We start from the raw sequence: 16,536 nt of genomic DNA, 5'->3' as shown, positions 1-16,536 counted from the left end.
AGAATTATAAGAATTGAATTGGGAAGTATCTTTAAAGGAGCTTTCATTGAGCATCCATATTTTCTGGATTAGGGAAAAGGAAAAGAAGAGAGTAAGTATTTATATGATGTATTCTGTGTGCCAGGTATAATGCTAACTGCTTTACAAATATCTCATTTGATCCTCATGACCATCCTGCAAAGTAGGTGCTATTATTATCCCCATATTCTAATTGAGGTAACTCAATTAGAGTTACCTCAGAGTAAATAGAGTTACTGCAGAGGACAAGTGACTTGTCCAAAATCACAAAGCTAAAATCTGAGACTACATTTGAACTCGGATTTTATTGACTCCAAGCCCAATGCATTATCTAATACATTCTCTAAAGAGGATACTGAAGTCCAGGGAGAACTTAAACAAAAGATAAGAGAAAGAATTCTGAGTCCTTCTCTCTCCAAATCCAGTGTTCTTCCCATACTCCTATAGTACTTCATTCCTGTGTTCTCCATGATAGCTCTCAAAAAAACTCTGATGGGTTGAAGTGCATTGAATTCTGATTTATCTATTGTTCTACACTGAACTCTGAATTTTTCTCTGTGCATCCAAGTTTTGTTTTGAAGATTTAATTCTAACCCCACTTTCTTGGCCCAGTGACTCCAGAAAGTTCAGATTTTTTGAGGCAAGACATAGATCTTCCTGTAGCACAAAATCCTGCCATTGGATCAGTTTTCCTCTCTTGTCAACTTGGCACCTGGTGCCATTTCCTCACCTGCCAGCATTGATGTAGCATTATTCTCTTTTTATCTTGAATTTTTTTTTTTACAAAAATCTAAATCATTAAAGGTTAAAAAAAGAAACTGGAAACCGAATGAAGATTCATTGCTATAATTGTCTATCCCCTCTGGTGATGAGCACAGGGAACCATAATTGGTTTCTAATGCTTATTACCTCTCAGAGCCAACAGACTCCTCCAGCCACGATGGAGGGAATCTTTGCTTCTCTAGCCATGCACTTTTCCCATAAGCAATTGCTTTGGGTAGTTCATTAAACACTATTGCTTGAGAAAAACTGAAATTGAGTAGCACTAAAAGGGTAATGGAAGAGCCCTGTGGCAGGTAAAAGCAGGTTGTAGCTAACACAGAGAATCATGAAAGAGACCCACTTGGAGTGCTATCTTCATAGAAATGTGTGGTAGGAAAAGAAGGACTAGACTCATCATAAGGTTGAGTAATCCTTATGAGAAGCCTGTGAGTTCCACTGCTATCCTCGTAACATCAGGGGAACTTGAAAGAGGTCCCTGCAATTCCAGTTGGTTCCTGGGATTGAACTCATGGGAACACATGAATGTCAGACATGGGCTGGATAGGAATGAATGAATTGACATCTATATGCTGCCAGAAATGCATATAGGAATGAAGATCACAGTCATTTGATTTTTAAGTATAGTATTCATTCACTCAAAAAAAATTTAATAAGTCAAGTTGGAGAAACAAAGATAAAGATAAAACTGTTCCTGCTCTGAAGGGTCTTACCTTCAATAGGTATATATATATATATATATATATATATATATATATATATATATATATATATATATATATAACATCTATATTGTGCAAGAATACAAACATACATATATAGATAGATATAACTAGATAGATTGATATAGAAAGATGATAGATGATAGATAGATTGAACCTTGGATTTAAATTCAAGAGATATTTGTTTCTCTGCTGCTGATTCTGTATGGCCATTGTCAAGTTTTTGACCTACTCTGTAAACTGTGGGGTGGGATAGGAATTGATTTGGATTAATGGTTCTCAAAGTATAATGTATTGTCCAAGGATTCCTGGGATTTCCTGAGATCCATGATGTCAAAACTATTTTCATAATAATAATAAGATAGTTTAATTTCTAATATGGTAAACATCAATAGTTATAACTTCAATAAACAAAAACTTTCAGGGGGTTCTCAATGATTTTTAAGAGTTTAAAGATGTCATAAGGCAATTGATTTTGAGAAGCATTGGTTTAGGTGATCTGCAATCTATTTTTATTTTATTACTACTTTTAGGGTTTTTTTTTCAGTCTATCTTTTCCTTCTCCCTCTCCCTTCCCTATTGAAAACAAAGAAAGCTTTTATAACAAATATGCTTAATTAATCCAAATAAATTCCACCATTGGCCATATATCTTATTCTGCACCCCAAATTGCCAACCTCTCTGTCAGAAGTTGCATAGTGTACTTCACTATTAGTTCTCTGGAACAATGGTGATCATTGCATTGATCAGAGCTCTTAAATCTTTCAAAGTTATTTGTTTTTTACAATGTTGCTACAGTCTGAACTTTTATTCTGATTCTACTCACTTTATTCTGCACATATTCACACAATACTACCTAGATTGTTTTGAAACTATCTTTCATAATTTCTTATGGCACAATAATATTCCATTATAGTTAAATACCATAGTTTGTTTAGCCATCCAGAATAGATGGGCATTGCATTAATTTCTCATTCTTTTCCAACACAAAGATAGCTACTACTGCAATGTTCTTCTGTTTCTTCACTAGAAATTGCTTGTTCATATCCTTTGACCATTTATTAATTGGGGAATGGTTCTTATTAATATGCATTTGTATTGACATCTTATGTATCTAGAATAAACTGCTTATTAGAGAAACTCACTAAAAATAAGTTTTCCTAGTTACTGACATTCCTTCTAATTTTAGATGCACCATCTTTGTTAGTAAAAACTTTTTTATTTCATGTAATCAAAACTGTCCATTTTCTTTTCTTTTTTTCCATTTATCATTTGTTTGGTCATGGACTATGTCTCTATCTGTAATTCTGAAAAGTAATTTCTGCCCTGGTCCTTTATTTATTTTGTTGACCTTTATGTTGAAGTCATTTGTTCATGTATCATTTCTTTTATTATGAGATGTAGATCTATATCATGTTTTCACCAGAATCCTTATTTGTGTTTTCAACAGATTTGTCCAACAATGAGTTCTCCTCCCAGTCACTGGAGTCTTTGGGTTCATCAAGCATTAGGTACTCTGTTTTTTAATATTGTGTAGCTAATTGTTTCACTTATCAACCTCTCTGATAAATGAGTACCAAATATTTTGACGAAAACTTCTAATATGCATTGCTATCGAGTACTACTTTACCCCCTCCTTTTTTCATTATTTCTCTTGGGAGTTTTTACCTTTGTTCTTCCATGTGAATTGAGTTATTGTTTTTTCACTGTGTGAACTAATCCTTTGGTAGTTTGATTGGTTTGGCTCTGCACAATTAAGTTATTTTAGATGGTTTTGTTTTACTGGATTGGTTTGGTCTGCATATGAATAAGCAATATTTCTTCAATTATTGGTCTGTTTTTGTTTCCATAATGAATTCTTTATAGTTGTGTTCATAGTGTGTGTGTGTGTGTGTGTTGAGAGGTACATTCCCCCAATTTACCTTTCTTATTATGCACTATTTCTCTTCCTACTTTCTTTGTTCTATACAAATTAGTCTTGCTATTTCTCACATTTATCCTGGTGCCATTGCACTAAGCATCTAGATGACTGAAATTCATTTCCTTCTCACTTTCTCTTTCATAGAATTCTTTACTTCCTTCAAGATATCACAATGGAACTTACACAATTGAGTCGGAAGGGAAAATTTCCAGGGCTTTTTAAAGGTCCATTGACCCAGGGCAGGTAAAAGTGCCAAACATTTTATCTCAAGATTTATTTTTTATTTTTATGTTTTATTTAAACTTTTACCTTCCATCTAAGAACCAATACCATGTACTGGTATTGATTGACTGGTAATCCAAGTTAGAATAGAGATAAGGGTCAGGCAATGGAGGTTAAGTGACTAGTCCAGGGTCACACAGCTAGGATGTTTCTGAAGTCATATTTGAACTCAGGACCTCCTATCTTTAGATCTGGCTCTCCTCAATATAGGAGTTACCTAGTCACCCCTCCCCCTGTTATATTTCAAAGTTCTTGATACCCCACTGCTAGAGCCCTCCCTAAACTCTCATATTTATTGTGCATTTCTATTTGGCTTTCATTTATTGGTATATGTACATTATCCCTCATGGTGGACAATTAAGCTCTTTAAGGACAGGAACTCTTTTTCAACTTGTTTCTCTGTATCCCCAGTATCTATCTAGCACAGAGCTTGCCACACCATAGATGCTTAATATATGATTCTCACTGGGCTGAGCTGGGAAATAACTTTTACATATAAAATTCTATGGTAAGCTATAAAGGGGAGAGGAATCTGAAACGTGGTCTATGGCCTTCAATACACTATGTCTCTCCTAGTGATGAAGGCAAGTTGATTAGACGAGAGTTTAATTTCAAAGTAATCTCTGGTTGTAAACCGAGATCTCACAAGATGAAGAAAGCAATCATTTAGTTTGATCACTTCACTGGTCTCTCTGTTGAAAAAAAAAAAAACCAAACCAAAATGTCAACAAGACTATGAATCTCAAGAATCATTGGGGCGGTTTTTGTGACATTCTGATTCTGCCTGGAATACGTCTTCATTTTTGTTTGAAATAAAGTGTTTTAGGGCCAAAGCTGAAAATCCATTGATTACGTAGTAGAGGCAGAGGGACGTTCAAAGAGGTGTAAGGGTAGTCATGTACTTGCCATCGACACAGGACGGTCGGTTTCTGGTTGTTCCAGCCACTTTGCCAGGCAGACAGGAACATTTTACTGTCTGTGACCTTTCTTCAATGCGATTCTTATTACAACATCTGTGTGCAGCTATAACTTCACAGGTTCCTCCTTCTGGCAATAAAGAGAGAAGACGTGTGTTAGGACTGCAGAGGCTAATTGAGACATCCATGAAAATTAGCATTTAAAATTGTGAAAAGAGGGTTAAAAGGGTTCCTCTCCAATTGAGGATAAACTTAGAAAAGATAAACATCAGAGTATTATAATATTGTGCTTCACATGCAGAAAAAAGCATCAATAAACACCACCTCAGTGATTCTTCATTGACCCTGAGAAGAATGGAGGCATTGAATGCCTAGTATAGACAATCCATGGTATAAAAATTCTTCCTGATTCTAATGGTTTATACTCTGAGCCATCTCTTGTTAGGTCTTTGCATGCAATTCCCTGGAATCCTTCTAATGGCAAATAACTGGAAATCACAGCAATATAGCCTGGATGAGGTTGGGGGGTGGGGAACAACTTGAAAATCAATAGTTTCCACTCCCCACCCACTATCACCTTGGTTGCATTTTAAACCCAGTTGTGGATTCTTGTTCCAGATTGCTTTCTTCAGATCCACACTTTATCCATATATGAAAAAATAGTTGGAGAAAGATTTGGGCTTAAAGCCTTAAGTCTATGTCTTCAGGGATGAGCTCATTTTCCACAGACTGGAATGGTCCAGATCTTGCTGGGATGGTGATCTGTTGCCATCCAGAATGAGGGATCAGTGGGAGTGGGAGAAGAACTTTCAGGTCTTGGGGATACCATTTAAGGCAGTTATTTCTCCAGTGAAGCTAAAGGTACTTCAGTTGGTGGAAGGAAGGAATCAATTCTCCTCCCAAGCTGTTTTCTCCTAAATAACTTGGTTCAGTGTTCAAAATGAATCTTAATCCCTTCAGAGAGGGGATCTGGTGCTCAGAATGTCATTGATTCATCAAATGGATCTGATACAGCAGTGATCTAGTGAATGGACCAGAAGTAGGTATTAGGCACCAATTGTGTATCAAGCACTGTTGTAGAGGTTCAGGATACAAAGAAAGAAGTTGAAAAAAAACTTACTAAGCCTATCTACTACTTTTTATGTTACAGGCAGTCAGCATTGGTAGAGAGAGTTTCTACCCAACAATAAAAGATTCCTGGCTTATTGTCAAATATTCACATATAGTTCTTCTAGATCTGGGGCATTAGAAACCCTGCCTGTCTACAAGAAGTTTCATGAACGAAGCCTTCCCTTGGCCCTCTTTTGTATTTATAGGATCATAAGATCAATCAACCAAAACACATTTATTAATTACCAATTGCATACTAGCCACTCTCTTAGGCACTAAGGATATAATTACAATTAAAAAAAGTTCCTGTCCTCAAGAACCTTTTATTCATCCTAGATTTAGAGATAAAAGAGTAGAGAGAATTTATTCTAGCCTTTTTCCTTTCCAGATGAGGAAACTTGGGTCCAAAGATAGTTAACTGACATGACCAGGTGGTGAAGTGCCCAGACTGTTTCTCTTCAGCCAAATGTAAGCTTCTTGAGGGCCAACGCTATTTTGGTTTTTGTTCTTACATCCCTTAAGACTGACCTTCAGTCAAAATAAATCAACATTTATTTTGATAAATACCTGCCAGATTGAATTACATTTTCTCATTTGTTTGTTTCCTTTGATTCATCTTCTAACTTAGGTTGTCATTACTTAATTACAAAAACATGTTGTATTGCCCCAATAGAGAGTAAGCTCCTTGAGGTTTTCATCTTTGTTTAGTTGTTAAATGGTTAGCATACTTTTTTATTTCTTTTGAAGGGAGATGGTCCAGATGATCCAGACCCACAATTTTGTTGGTGTGAATAATGTCTGTTATGAAAACTCCCTTCCCTCTCTAACATACTCAGTAACTCATCTGGGACTCAATGACAGGTAAATTGAATATAGTGCTTTAAAGTTTTCAAAGTACTTTACAAATGTTATCTAATTGGATCTTTATTACAGCCTTATAAAGTTAGGGTTGTTATTATTCCCATTTTATAGATAAGGAAACTGAGGCTGAGAGAATTTAAATAACCTCTGAGGGTCATATGGCTAGTAAGTGCCTGAGAGAACATCCCAATTGAGGTCTCCCTGACTCCAACGCCAGCATTCTCTGTGCATTAAACTATCTAGCCACTACTCATGATTTAAAGAGTTTAAAGAGTGGACACTGAGACACTCATTTACTTGGGTGTGATCTCACAGCATGGATGTGTTTGAGACAGAACTTGAACTCAGGTTTTCTGGAAGCATCTGAAGCTTACTATTCCTTCCACTTGCCCTACATCTCTCCTTTCACATAGAAGATGCTTAATAATTGTTCATGAATTGAATGGAGTGTATCATCACAGCAACCATAAAACAGTGTCAATGAAGAACAGGGCTAATAATACACTAATCTTTAGTCTGGCTGATGCATTTCAGCTCATAATCACCAGGTAACAGCATCTCAGGTCTAATCTATGGTGGTTGATTCTAAATATCATGAAACTGATCCTAATTTTAATGGTGCTGTTTGGGCTTAAGAACTCGATAGGAACAGTGCTCCTGACGGAAACCAACGCAGTATCTATTCTCCTGAATTTATTCTGAAATCTGATCTGATTATATGATCCATTAAGCAAAATAACAGACTATTCCCTAATGCTTTTAGGCACCACATTGAGTACCTATACTGTGCATTGCGTAACTATAGACCATATTATAATATTAGTTTAATAAGGCATAGAAACCTTGCTTATCTGCTTAGCCATCTTAGAGTTAATGAAACCAATCACAAAAACCATTTGGATATTACATACATCAGAATGCACACCTGTAGGAATTGGAGGGCAAAGCTAGTCTAACGATCAGAATGTATGAAAACCATGGTATCTCATGGGGATTTTCAAAATCAAGTTTCCATTTATTCCTTTGCAAGGCAGTCTGGGATTATGGCTAGAAGGGAGTTGGAGTCAGGAAGATGGGTTGACATTGAACTTTTGACACTGTCTACATGATAAAGGCATTTAACTCCCTTGAATCTCCAGAACTAGAGATGATTCTTTGTCAGTGACCAGAGATGGACTGAAATTCACACCAGTGAAGGTAGCACTCACACAGAGAGGCTCTGCTGCCATGCAGTCGCTGGTTCTTGAGTTCTTGGTGTATTGATGGATTTATGGGCAGAATTTTCAAGCAGGTTGAAATCTTAATCAAAATGATTTTCAATGTTATGTGTTCCATATCAAAAAGACATGCTATCATCACTTATTATGCTTTTCTAGGGACTTTATTGATGTTCTTTTGGGTGTCGATGTTTTATTATTTCACATCGGTACATACCAATTGACAGTTATACATAACAGTATGCAGCTTGCAGAAATGACCAGGAAATGGAGAAAGAAAAGCTGACAGTGCCAGGTAGCATTCTTTTAGGCTGCTCCAATTTTGGGTAAATATCCAGAGCCTGGCCAAAACCTTTTTGGAGTTAGAGAAGAGCCCAAAAGGGATGGCTCTGTGTTGGCTGGCTTCTTCTTTCCATTAAACCCTTATGGATAAGTTAAGTCACTTCATCTTAAGTCACTTGTTAAAGTGTCTTCAAGACACCTTAAGTCACTTCATCTTCTGGCTAATGAATGATAGATTTGCATGCTGGGAATAAAGGAAGTATTGCTGTAAATAGCAAACCCTTCCATTCTTGACAAAATGAACTATTAATTCAATAACACCTACACACAGGCCTGTGTTCACAGATTCTGGTGGAGTCTATATGGATGGGAAAGAGACCGCCATGTCCCAAATATCAGGAGTTTCAATTTCCCTTTGTTGATTAACATCAATGTCCATGGATTACTTAATAAATGACAATTTTAGGGGCAGCTGGGTGGCTCAGGGGATTGAGAGCCAGACCTAGAGATGGGAGGTTCTAGGTTCCAATTTGACCTCAGACATTTCCTAGATGTGTGATCCTGGACAAGTCACCTAACCCCCATTGCCTAGTCCTTACCTCTCTTCTGCCTTGGAACCAATACACAGTATGGATTCTAACATGGAAGGTAAGGGTTTATTAAAATATTTATTAAAAAAGTAAGTTTATACATGGAAATTTTATACCACTGATTTCTCCTAATAGAAGTATAAGATAAAACTAGTTCTATTATTAAAAGTAATCTTTCTATAATATCTATAGTTATTATGGGATATATTGTTATCAGTTATAGCTCCTTTAGGGAAGTTATTATAGTATATAATAAGTTATTATTGCGTATAATGTTAGTATATTAGTCACTATAGTATCTATACCATTAACTATACTATATATGGAAACTGCCACATCATTTCATATCATAATATAACATAGTAACACTCATAAAATTGGTCTTCTTTCCATTTTGGCTATATATTTGTTCTTTGGGTCTTGGAGGAAGCTTGCTCTTTCTTTGGACCATGAAGGGCATATTTGGGGAAATATTGGATTGTTTTGGGAGGAAAGCAAGAACCATGGCTCTTTGTCAATGACAAAGGTTGACATTTCCCAGCACTCCTGGAACTTGGCTGGGTGAAGTGCTATTAGTTTGTTTTCTCACCAGAAAAAAAGGATCTAAACTCCTGGCTGCACTATTGTACTCTCTTAGAATGGAGGCCAAGAACCAAAATGATAAATAGGGTTTTCCCTTGCTGAGGGAGAGGAACCCATTCTGTCACTAGCCTGTCTTGGAAATGATACCTGCCCTTTCTAATCTCTTACATTTTCATTTTGCAGAGTGATCCTTTCATAGAAACAAAAAAACACCTGGGCGAATTAAAAATTAAAATGATAATAATGTCTATTTTAATACCTCATAGATCCTCATGGTTTTCCATAGCAATGAGTAGTGAGGTGGCATCTCTACACAAATGCCATGTCCAATTGCAAAAGGAAGAATTGAGGGAATTCTTTGGGCCATTAATATTATCTCTGGACCTGCCTAAAATAGATCCTGAAATCAGAATGTCCATAAAATTTACCTTCAATATTGCCTTCTCAAATTATTCGGGAAAATCATCTTTCTCCTTTTTGTTCTGCATTTGTAGCTAGAATAAATATCAGGTTGTGAGAAGTAGTTATTTGTTTGAGCAAGAAAACTTGGTTTTGAAGGGGGAAAAAAGTCAGTAGTACTGATTTACCCAGGGCATTTTGACACTGATCACACTCATATTCCCACTTTCCTTTGCTTGAGTAAAACCCAGCCAAAATGAAATATTATTTGTTGGGTGTTGTGGAAAGAATGCTGGACTTGAATTCTAGAGGGATAAAGGTTTGAATTCTGTCTTTGACACTATTGTATAAGAACGTACAAGTCAGGTTACCCAAGCCTCAGTTTCCTTATCCCTAAAATGGGGATGATGATGATGATGATGATAGTAATAATTCATAAGATTGTTTGAGGACTAAATGAGATTATGGTTTTGCAAATTAATTATAAAATTTTAGCTTTTTTTTTCAAGGTCATCACCTATAAATGGTAGTTCCCAAGCCAAAGGTTCAACTTCTTTATTAATTTCTCAAACCAACATCAGCAAACTTAAGAAATCAGTTGTCAAGATATTGTCTAATTCTTTTGCATGATATGGTAGAAATAATATATAACTAAAAATTAGGAAATCTGAATGTTCAGTTCTGTTGCCACTACTACTGGGTTTTCTGATTTGGGACATATCTCATCACTTCTTCGGGCTTAAAAATTCTCATGTGTATAATGGTGAAGTTAAACTAGTTAAGATCTAAAATTCTTTCCAGGTTCAATAGAATATATGAAAAATTAATGGCTTCCATGAATTGGAAGAGACATGTTCTGTTGAATAATAGAGAAACAATGAAAATTTAGACCTCTGAATACCTTCGTAAATAAAATGAAAATCAGAAAGTAGATGGGAACTTGTCAATCAATTCAACAAGATTTTGGTGGGATCAGGTCTCAAACACAGTTCTCTTGAGGCCGAGCATGGATTTTTATCTAATTATTTATTATATCTTGTCACTTCTCAATATTTAGGATGTATTACTAAAAGTATTCTTAAATGGGAGGAAAAACTTTTCAGAGCGTGAACACTATTTCTACATTATTTCCAGCAGTATAGCAAATCACTGTCAGCAGAAGAAAGGGGGAAAAAACTGCCAAACTAAGATGCTGATCTAGAGTTTGAGTCAGATAGTTGTCTTCTCTTCCAACGCTGTCTTCCGCCATTACAGTGAAATAAACATGGAAGCTGAGTTGCTAAGCATATTGTGGTTTTAAAAGTCCCAGAGGGAGGCTATTGTGAAGAAAAAGGGAGGTATGGTGGAGAGCCAAGGTGAGAAGGCAATAAGTAATTCCAGTTTGAGTTAGTAATGAACTAGAAAGAATTTACGTTAATTCAGTTGCATTGAATTGAAACTAATTCAATGAACATTTGTTGCATATTGGCTCCATGCCCAGCATAGTGCTAGGCAGAGACCTACTAAGACCAAAATGAAACAACCTCCGCCCTAAAGGAACTTACATCCACCTGAAGGAATAAAACTAGATACCTAGAGATGGATGAGGGGAAAACTTCCTATAAGAAGTGGCATCTGAGGGACATTATGGAGTCTAGTTTGGGCTCAAGTTCAGGAAGTCAGGAATACTCAACTTTGTGAGTTCAAATATAGCCTCAAATAATTATTGTTGTGTGACTCTGGCTAAGTCATTTCACCCTATTTGCCTCAGTTTGCTCATCTGTAAAACGAGCTGGAGAAGGAAATGGCGAACCACTTTAGTATCTTTGCCAAGGAACACTACAAGGAAGTTATGAAGAGTCAGACCCAACTAAGAACAATTGAATAACAACAGCGAGAGAATCATAATTTTCTCCTTATTCTCCAAATGTGGATTAATTTTCTTTTTTTTCCTCTGGGGCTCTAAATATGTGGAATTCTTTGAATGACTATTCTAGGTCTGGGTCAGGGAAACCTCTTTTCAGAAGCTGTTATTGTTAACCAATACGTTAGATGTCAACTGCTGTGTGACTCTGGGAAAGTCACTTACCTCCATTTGCCTCAGTTTCCTTATCTGTAAAATGAACTGGAAAAGGGAATGGCAAGCCTTTTCATCTTTGCCAAGAAAAACCCAAACAGGGTCATGAGTCAGACATGACTGAAACAAATATATGAATTCTAAAATGCAAAAGGGAGGTTGAAGTTCATTCAAAGGCATGAGGGCCACCTTGTGCAAAGGCAGAGGCAGGGAATTGCAAGTTAAGTTTAAGCTACAATAAGTTTATCTTTCAGTCAGATTTTAGATTGCATGAAGAAAAGGAATGAGAAATAAGACTGAAAAGGTAAATGGAAGCCTGATTGTGGAGGGCTTTAATTTCCAGATGGAGGAATCAGAATATTCTTTCTAGAAACAATTGCTACAGACTTCAGAACTTCAGGGTTAGAATGGTGACTTGATATTCTTGTTTCATATCATTAATGCATTAGTTCTCCAAGTCTCACAAGAAAACACACAGTGAGTAGCACCTTTGGGCATTGTTGTACATTTGTCATACATTGTAACAGCAAAGCCATGTCAAGCATCTCAAAACTATAACATTCCAGGCTTTTTTATGACCCTAAGAAAGTTGGGGAAAGAAAGGTGAGATTTGAGGCAAAAGGCATATATCACAGGTGATGACAGACAAAAATAACCTTAAAAAGAAGAGCAAAAAAGAAATCTTTTTCTAAACTTTTAGAATTTAATTTATGCCTCTGGTTTTTTTGCCTCTGTAACCTGCCCTGAGTCCCTATTAGAGCATCTTTTCCAGTGGTGGATTTAAATGATAATGATTGTGGGAGTAGGGAAGAGTGCCTTGTTATAAAGTAATTTCTATCAGGCTAACTAGAAAAAAAATCAATCAGAAATTTTTGTTTTCAGTGTCCAAACATGCGAAGGAAATGTTCTTACTTTGAAGTGGAATAATTTCCATCAGCTTAGCAATTATGAGTAACTTTGGTAACACATCTCTACTCATTAAGGATCAGGGAAGATAAGTTAAAAAATAGCTGCCTTTTAAGTTACTGAGACTTTCAGAGCAAATGGGGGAAAGGTGATTAAGGAAGCTATGGAGACTTTGGCAGAATGATGTTTAATTTCTGAGTCTCAGAAATTGAGAGATGGGGGAGCCCTGAGAGGTCCAGTCCAAATATATCTGGATTAAAAAAAACAAGTTTCCTCTATGATATACCTGGGTAGTCCTCAGAGTTACTACCTGAAGACCTTTAGTAAGTAAGATATTACCATCTCCCAAGGCAGCCCATTACACTCTTGAATAGCCCCATTTATTAGGATATGCTTCCCCTTATCAAGCCCTTATCTGCCACTGGAACTTCCTGGTTCTATCCTTGGGGAAAAAGCAGAATTAGTCAAAGTTCTTTTTTCCCATGTGACATCCCTTAGATACTTGAATACAGTCATGATGTGTCCCTCTTAATGACCTCTTCTCTCTATCTTCTCTCTCCTTTTTGACAAATTCACTAAGTTTTCACAATTGATCCTCATGTTGAATGAACTAAAAGCCCTTCATCATTTTGGTCAACTACCTTAGGATGCCTTCCCATTTATCATTGTCCTTCCTAAAATGGAGCACCCATGATGAAACCAATATGCCCCATGGGATGCGGCTCAGGAAGAATAAATAAAAACTATTGGTTACTTATATATATATATATATATATGCATATATATATATCAGGTTTCTCCCAATATATTTTAAAATGATGCCCATTTATTTAGTTACATATTAAACTGTTGATCCATCCTAGATAGCAGCCTCAAAATATTTTTTGCATTGTCTAATGATCCCTTCCCCAGAAAGGGGATAGAGTTGGATTATAAAAGGCTTTGAGTGCCAAAAAGAAGATTATATATATTTGATCCAGGAAATGATAGAGAGCTCCTGGAGTTTATTTGAATAGGAGGGATTACATTAACCTGCAAGCCCTGAATGAGTTCTTACAAGCAATGAATGTGTTACTATCTCTGTCGCTGGAAGGACTACCTATGTTATCATCTTGGTAAGGAGGAAAGAATACTAGGTCTGTAGTCAGAGGAACATGAGTTTGAACACTGAGCCTGTGACTTATTATCTGTGTAACTTTGGCCAACTAAATCTCTGGGATTCAATTTCTTTATTTGTAAAATGAATATTGAATAATCTGATCTCTACGTTCCCATTCCTCAAATTATAATACCATCAATTTGAGATCACAGATGCATCTAACTGGATACAGACAAAGCAAAGATTACATAGTTCCCTTATAGAGAACCTCTTGTCCATGATTTTATGCATAGCTTCCATATGGCTATTGTAACCTATCTCAGCCATATATATATATATGAAGGAAAATGGAAAAATGTACAAATCCTCTTGGATCAGAACAAGTAGTTCTGCCTAGTCCACAGATACTTAACTATTTTTTAGTATTATGATCTCCTTTGCCTGGGGAAGCCAGTGGACTCCTTTACAGAATCATGTTTATAAATCCATAAAGCAAAATACAAAATATTATAAGGGAAGCCAATTCAAGCATATTGAAATGCAGTTATCAATCTATTTAAAAACCCCCATAAATTCATATATCCCAGGTTAAAACCCCCTTATAGACTAGCCTTTCCTTTTACTTCTTACTCTGTCCCAGCCTCCTCTACCACAGAACAATGTTTCATACGGAGCTCATTTCCTCCTCCTTTTACCATGACATTTTAATGCAACTAGATGATCATGACGGACTACAAATCGCAAAGCAATGTTCTATTTGTCCCCCCCCCCCAAAAAAAAGCCAATTTCTTTCCATCCTAAGTTGAGCTCTCTCATGTAGATCAAATTTACTCTTAAATACTTTAAAAAAATTGATGTCACAAAAACGCAGTAAAAAGAATTTTAACAATGGAAGGACCAATAAGGTTATAATAAGAGAATTCTTGGTTCTTTACTACTTTCTAATACGGTGCTTTTATTCATGATCAGACAGTGATAACTCTGAGAGCTTCATGAAGGAGGAAGATTGGAGGAAAGGAGATCTAAGGACTTAAGCATCATATACCTTTGGTTCTATTCTCAGACCTGCCAGCATCTTGGTGGGTAGAATAAGAATACAGCTGTTACATCTGAGTTCCTCTACTCTTCCACAAATAGACTGGGGCTGATCCAGGCTTACCTCCTGCCTACCTCTCTGAAATCCTGTGCAAATTAATGTACAGATCTGAATTACACATCACCTGGTCTGAAAAGGCTTGAGTGAGGGATTTGCTGAAGGAAGATGAGGCCATATGTCTAGACAGTGCTTAGCCCCCCCCCCCCCCCCACACACACATGCAAATTATTTGGCTACTTAGGATGGATTCAAAGATTTAAAAAAAAAAACTGCCTTCAAGGAGTTTATATTCTATTGGGAAATACAACATGTAAAAAAGTAATCATTTGAGAATGAGGCAGAATTCTCATCTCTGAACTCATATTTTTTTTATTTTTTTTCCTCTATGGCCCAATTATAATCGAAGATCTCTGGGAGTATTTTTTACAGAAAGATAAAGTAAAGCTGAAAATGGAAATGTCTGGCAAGGATGTAAGCATGAGTTGTTCTGGAAAGATGGGCTCACAATGCAACAAAATAAGGTCAGCTTGAGACTTGTTGGCATAACAGAATTCAACTTTCAGCCTTGATTAAATTCACACTGGGTTCAAGGAATCTAACTTTACCTCTGCCCAGTACTGTGGCATGCAATTTTAATACATGTAATACAATGGCAGCAAACTTAAAAGAACTTCAAGAGGCAATGTGATACAACTGAACTATTCCTGGATATTTAATCTGGGTTCAAATCTTGCATATGTATTTGAGAGTTGTTAGACAGTACCTCAATGGCTGCTTTGTTCAGTTCTCTCATTTTATACCTGAGGAAGCTCAGAAAGAGAAGGTACATAGAGCCTGCCAAAGAGTGTCTAAAGGAAATTTCAAAATTTCTTGACTCTAAATTGAGTATTTCTACCCTATTTATGCTACCTAATTGCCACAACAAGCCAGAGAGATATATTTGAGGTTAGGTTTCTTTGGCATTGGGTCTCCAAGTGAACCTAGGTCTTTGCCAGTCTAGAGTTCTTTCTGTTGTTGGGATCCCTGAAGTTGGCAAATAATAAAATATTAGGCCCCTTGGAAATCTGCTCTTTTCCCCTTGTATTAGACCTCAAGCTTTGAATAGTGTCATGCTGGGTCCAGATGAATCTGACTTTAGTGCCTTCAAACATGGCGGCAGTCTCAGAGACCATGTGGCACAATGGAAAGAGAACTAGCTCTTGAAACAGGATATGGGCTCAAATATTACCTCTGATACCCACCACCTATGGGATATTGGGCGAGTCACTAGCATCTTTAGTTTTTGGTTTTCTCATCTATAGAATGAGGGGCTAATCTACGTGGTCTTCAAGCTTCCTTCCACTTATAAAGTTAGGGTTCTATGACTGGACCACTTCTGGAAAATAACCAAAGTAAAATATTGAACAAGACCTAAATTTTAGCAGAGTATCTGATATAGCCAGCACTTAGTAAAAAGAAAGCTGGACATGTCTAGGTATATCATTTGATTTAAAAAAAGGGGGGGAGAGCACGGTTTTATTTGAGAGTTTTCTAGAAAATTACCAGGCATGACGAATTTCAGCCCTTTTCATCTTTGCCATAATAATAGGGACGTGTGACCTCTTTTATCCATAGAATGCTGGCCCTGGAGTCAGGAAGACTCGTATCCTTCTGAGTTTAAATCTGACCTCAGACATTCACAAGTTGTGTGACCCTAGG

General features: G+C 36.6%; 1 protein-coding gene and 1 long non-coding RNA gene across 3 annotated transcripts in view; one reads left to right on the top strand and one right to left on the bottom strand.

Annotated features, from left to right (window-relative positions):
* Nucleotides 1–16,536, bottom strand: part of TAFA1 (TAFA chemokine like family member 1) — a 551,542-nt gene that overhangs the window by 100,542 nt on the left and 434,464 nt on the right. For both annotated transcript variants that reach the window (XM_007500058.3, XM_001372263.5), the window contains one exon: nucleotides 4,630–4,770. In XM_007500058.3, the coding sequence (XP_007500120.1) occupies nucleotides 4,630–4,770 (141 nt within the window). The remainder of the gene's footprint in view (nucleotides 1–4,629; nucleotides 4,771–16,536) is intronic.
* LOC130455415 (uncharacterized) lies at nucleotides 3,187–6,613 on the top strand. Its single transcript, XR_008913370.1, has 3 exons — nucleotides 3,187–3,684; nucleotides 6,139–6,218; nucleotides 6,498–6,613. It is a non-coding gene; the product is annotated as an uncharacterized LOC130455415 (long non-coding RNA).

Source organism: Monodelphis domestica, chromosome 7 (genome assembly GCF_027887165.1).
Source record: "Monodelphis domestica isolate mMonDom1 chromosome 7, mMonDom1.pri, whole genome shotgun sequence".
NCBI classification, from domain to species: domain Eukaryota; kingdom Metazoa; phylum Chordata; class Mammalia; order Didelphimorphia; family Didelphidae; genus Monodelphis; species Monodelphis domestica.
This window is presented reverse-complemented; position numbering and strand designations above follow the sequence as displayed.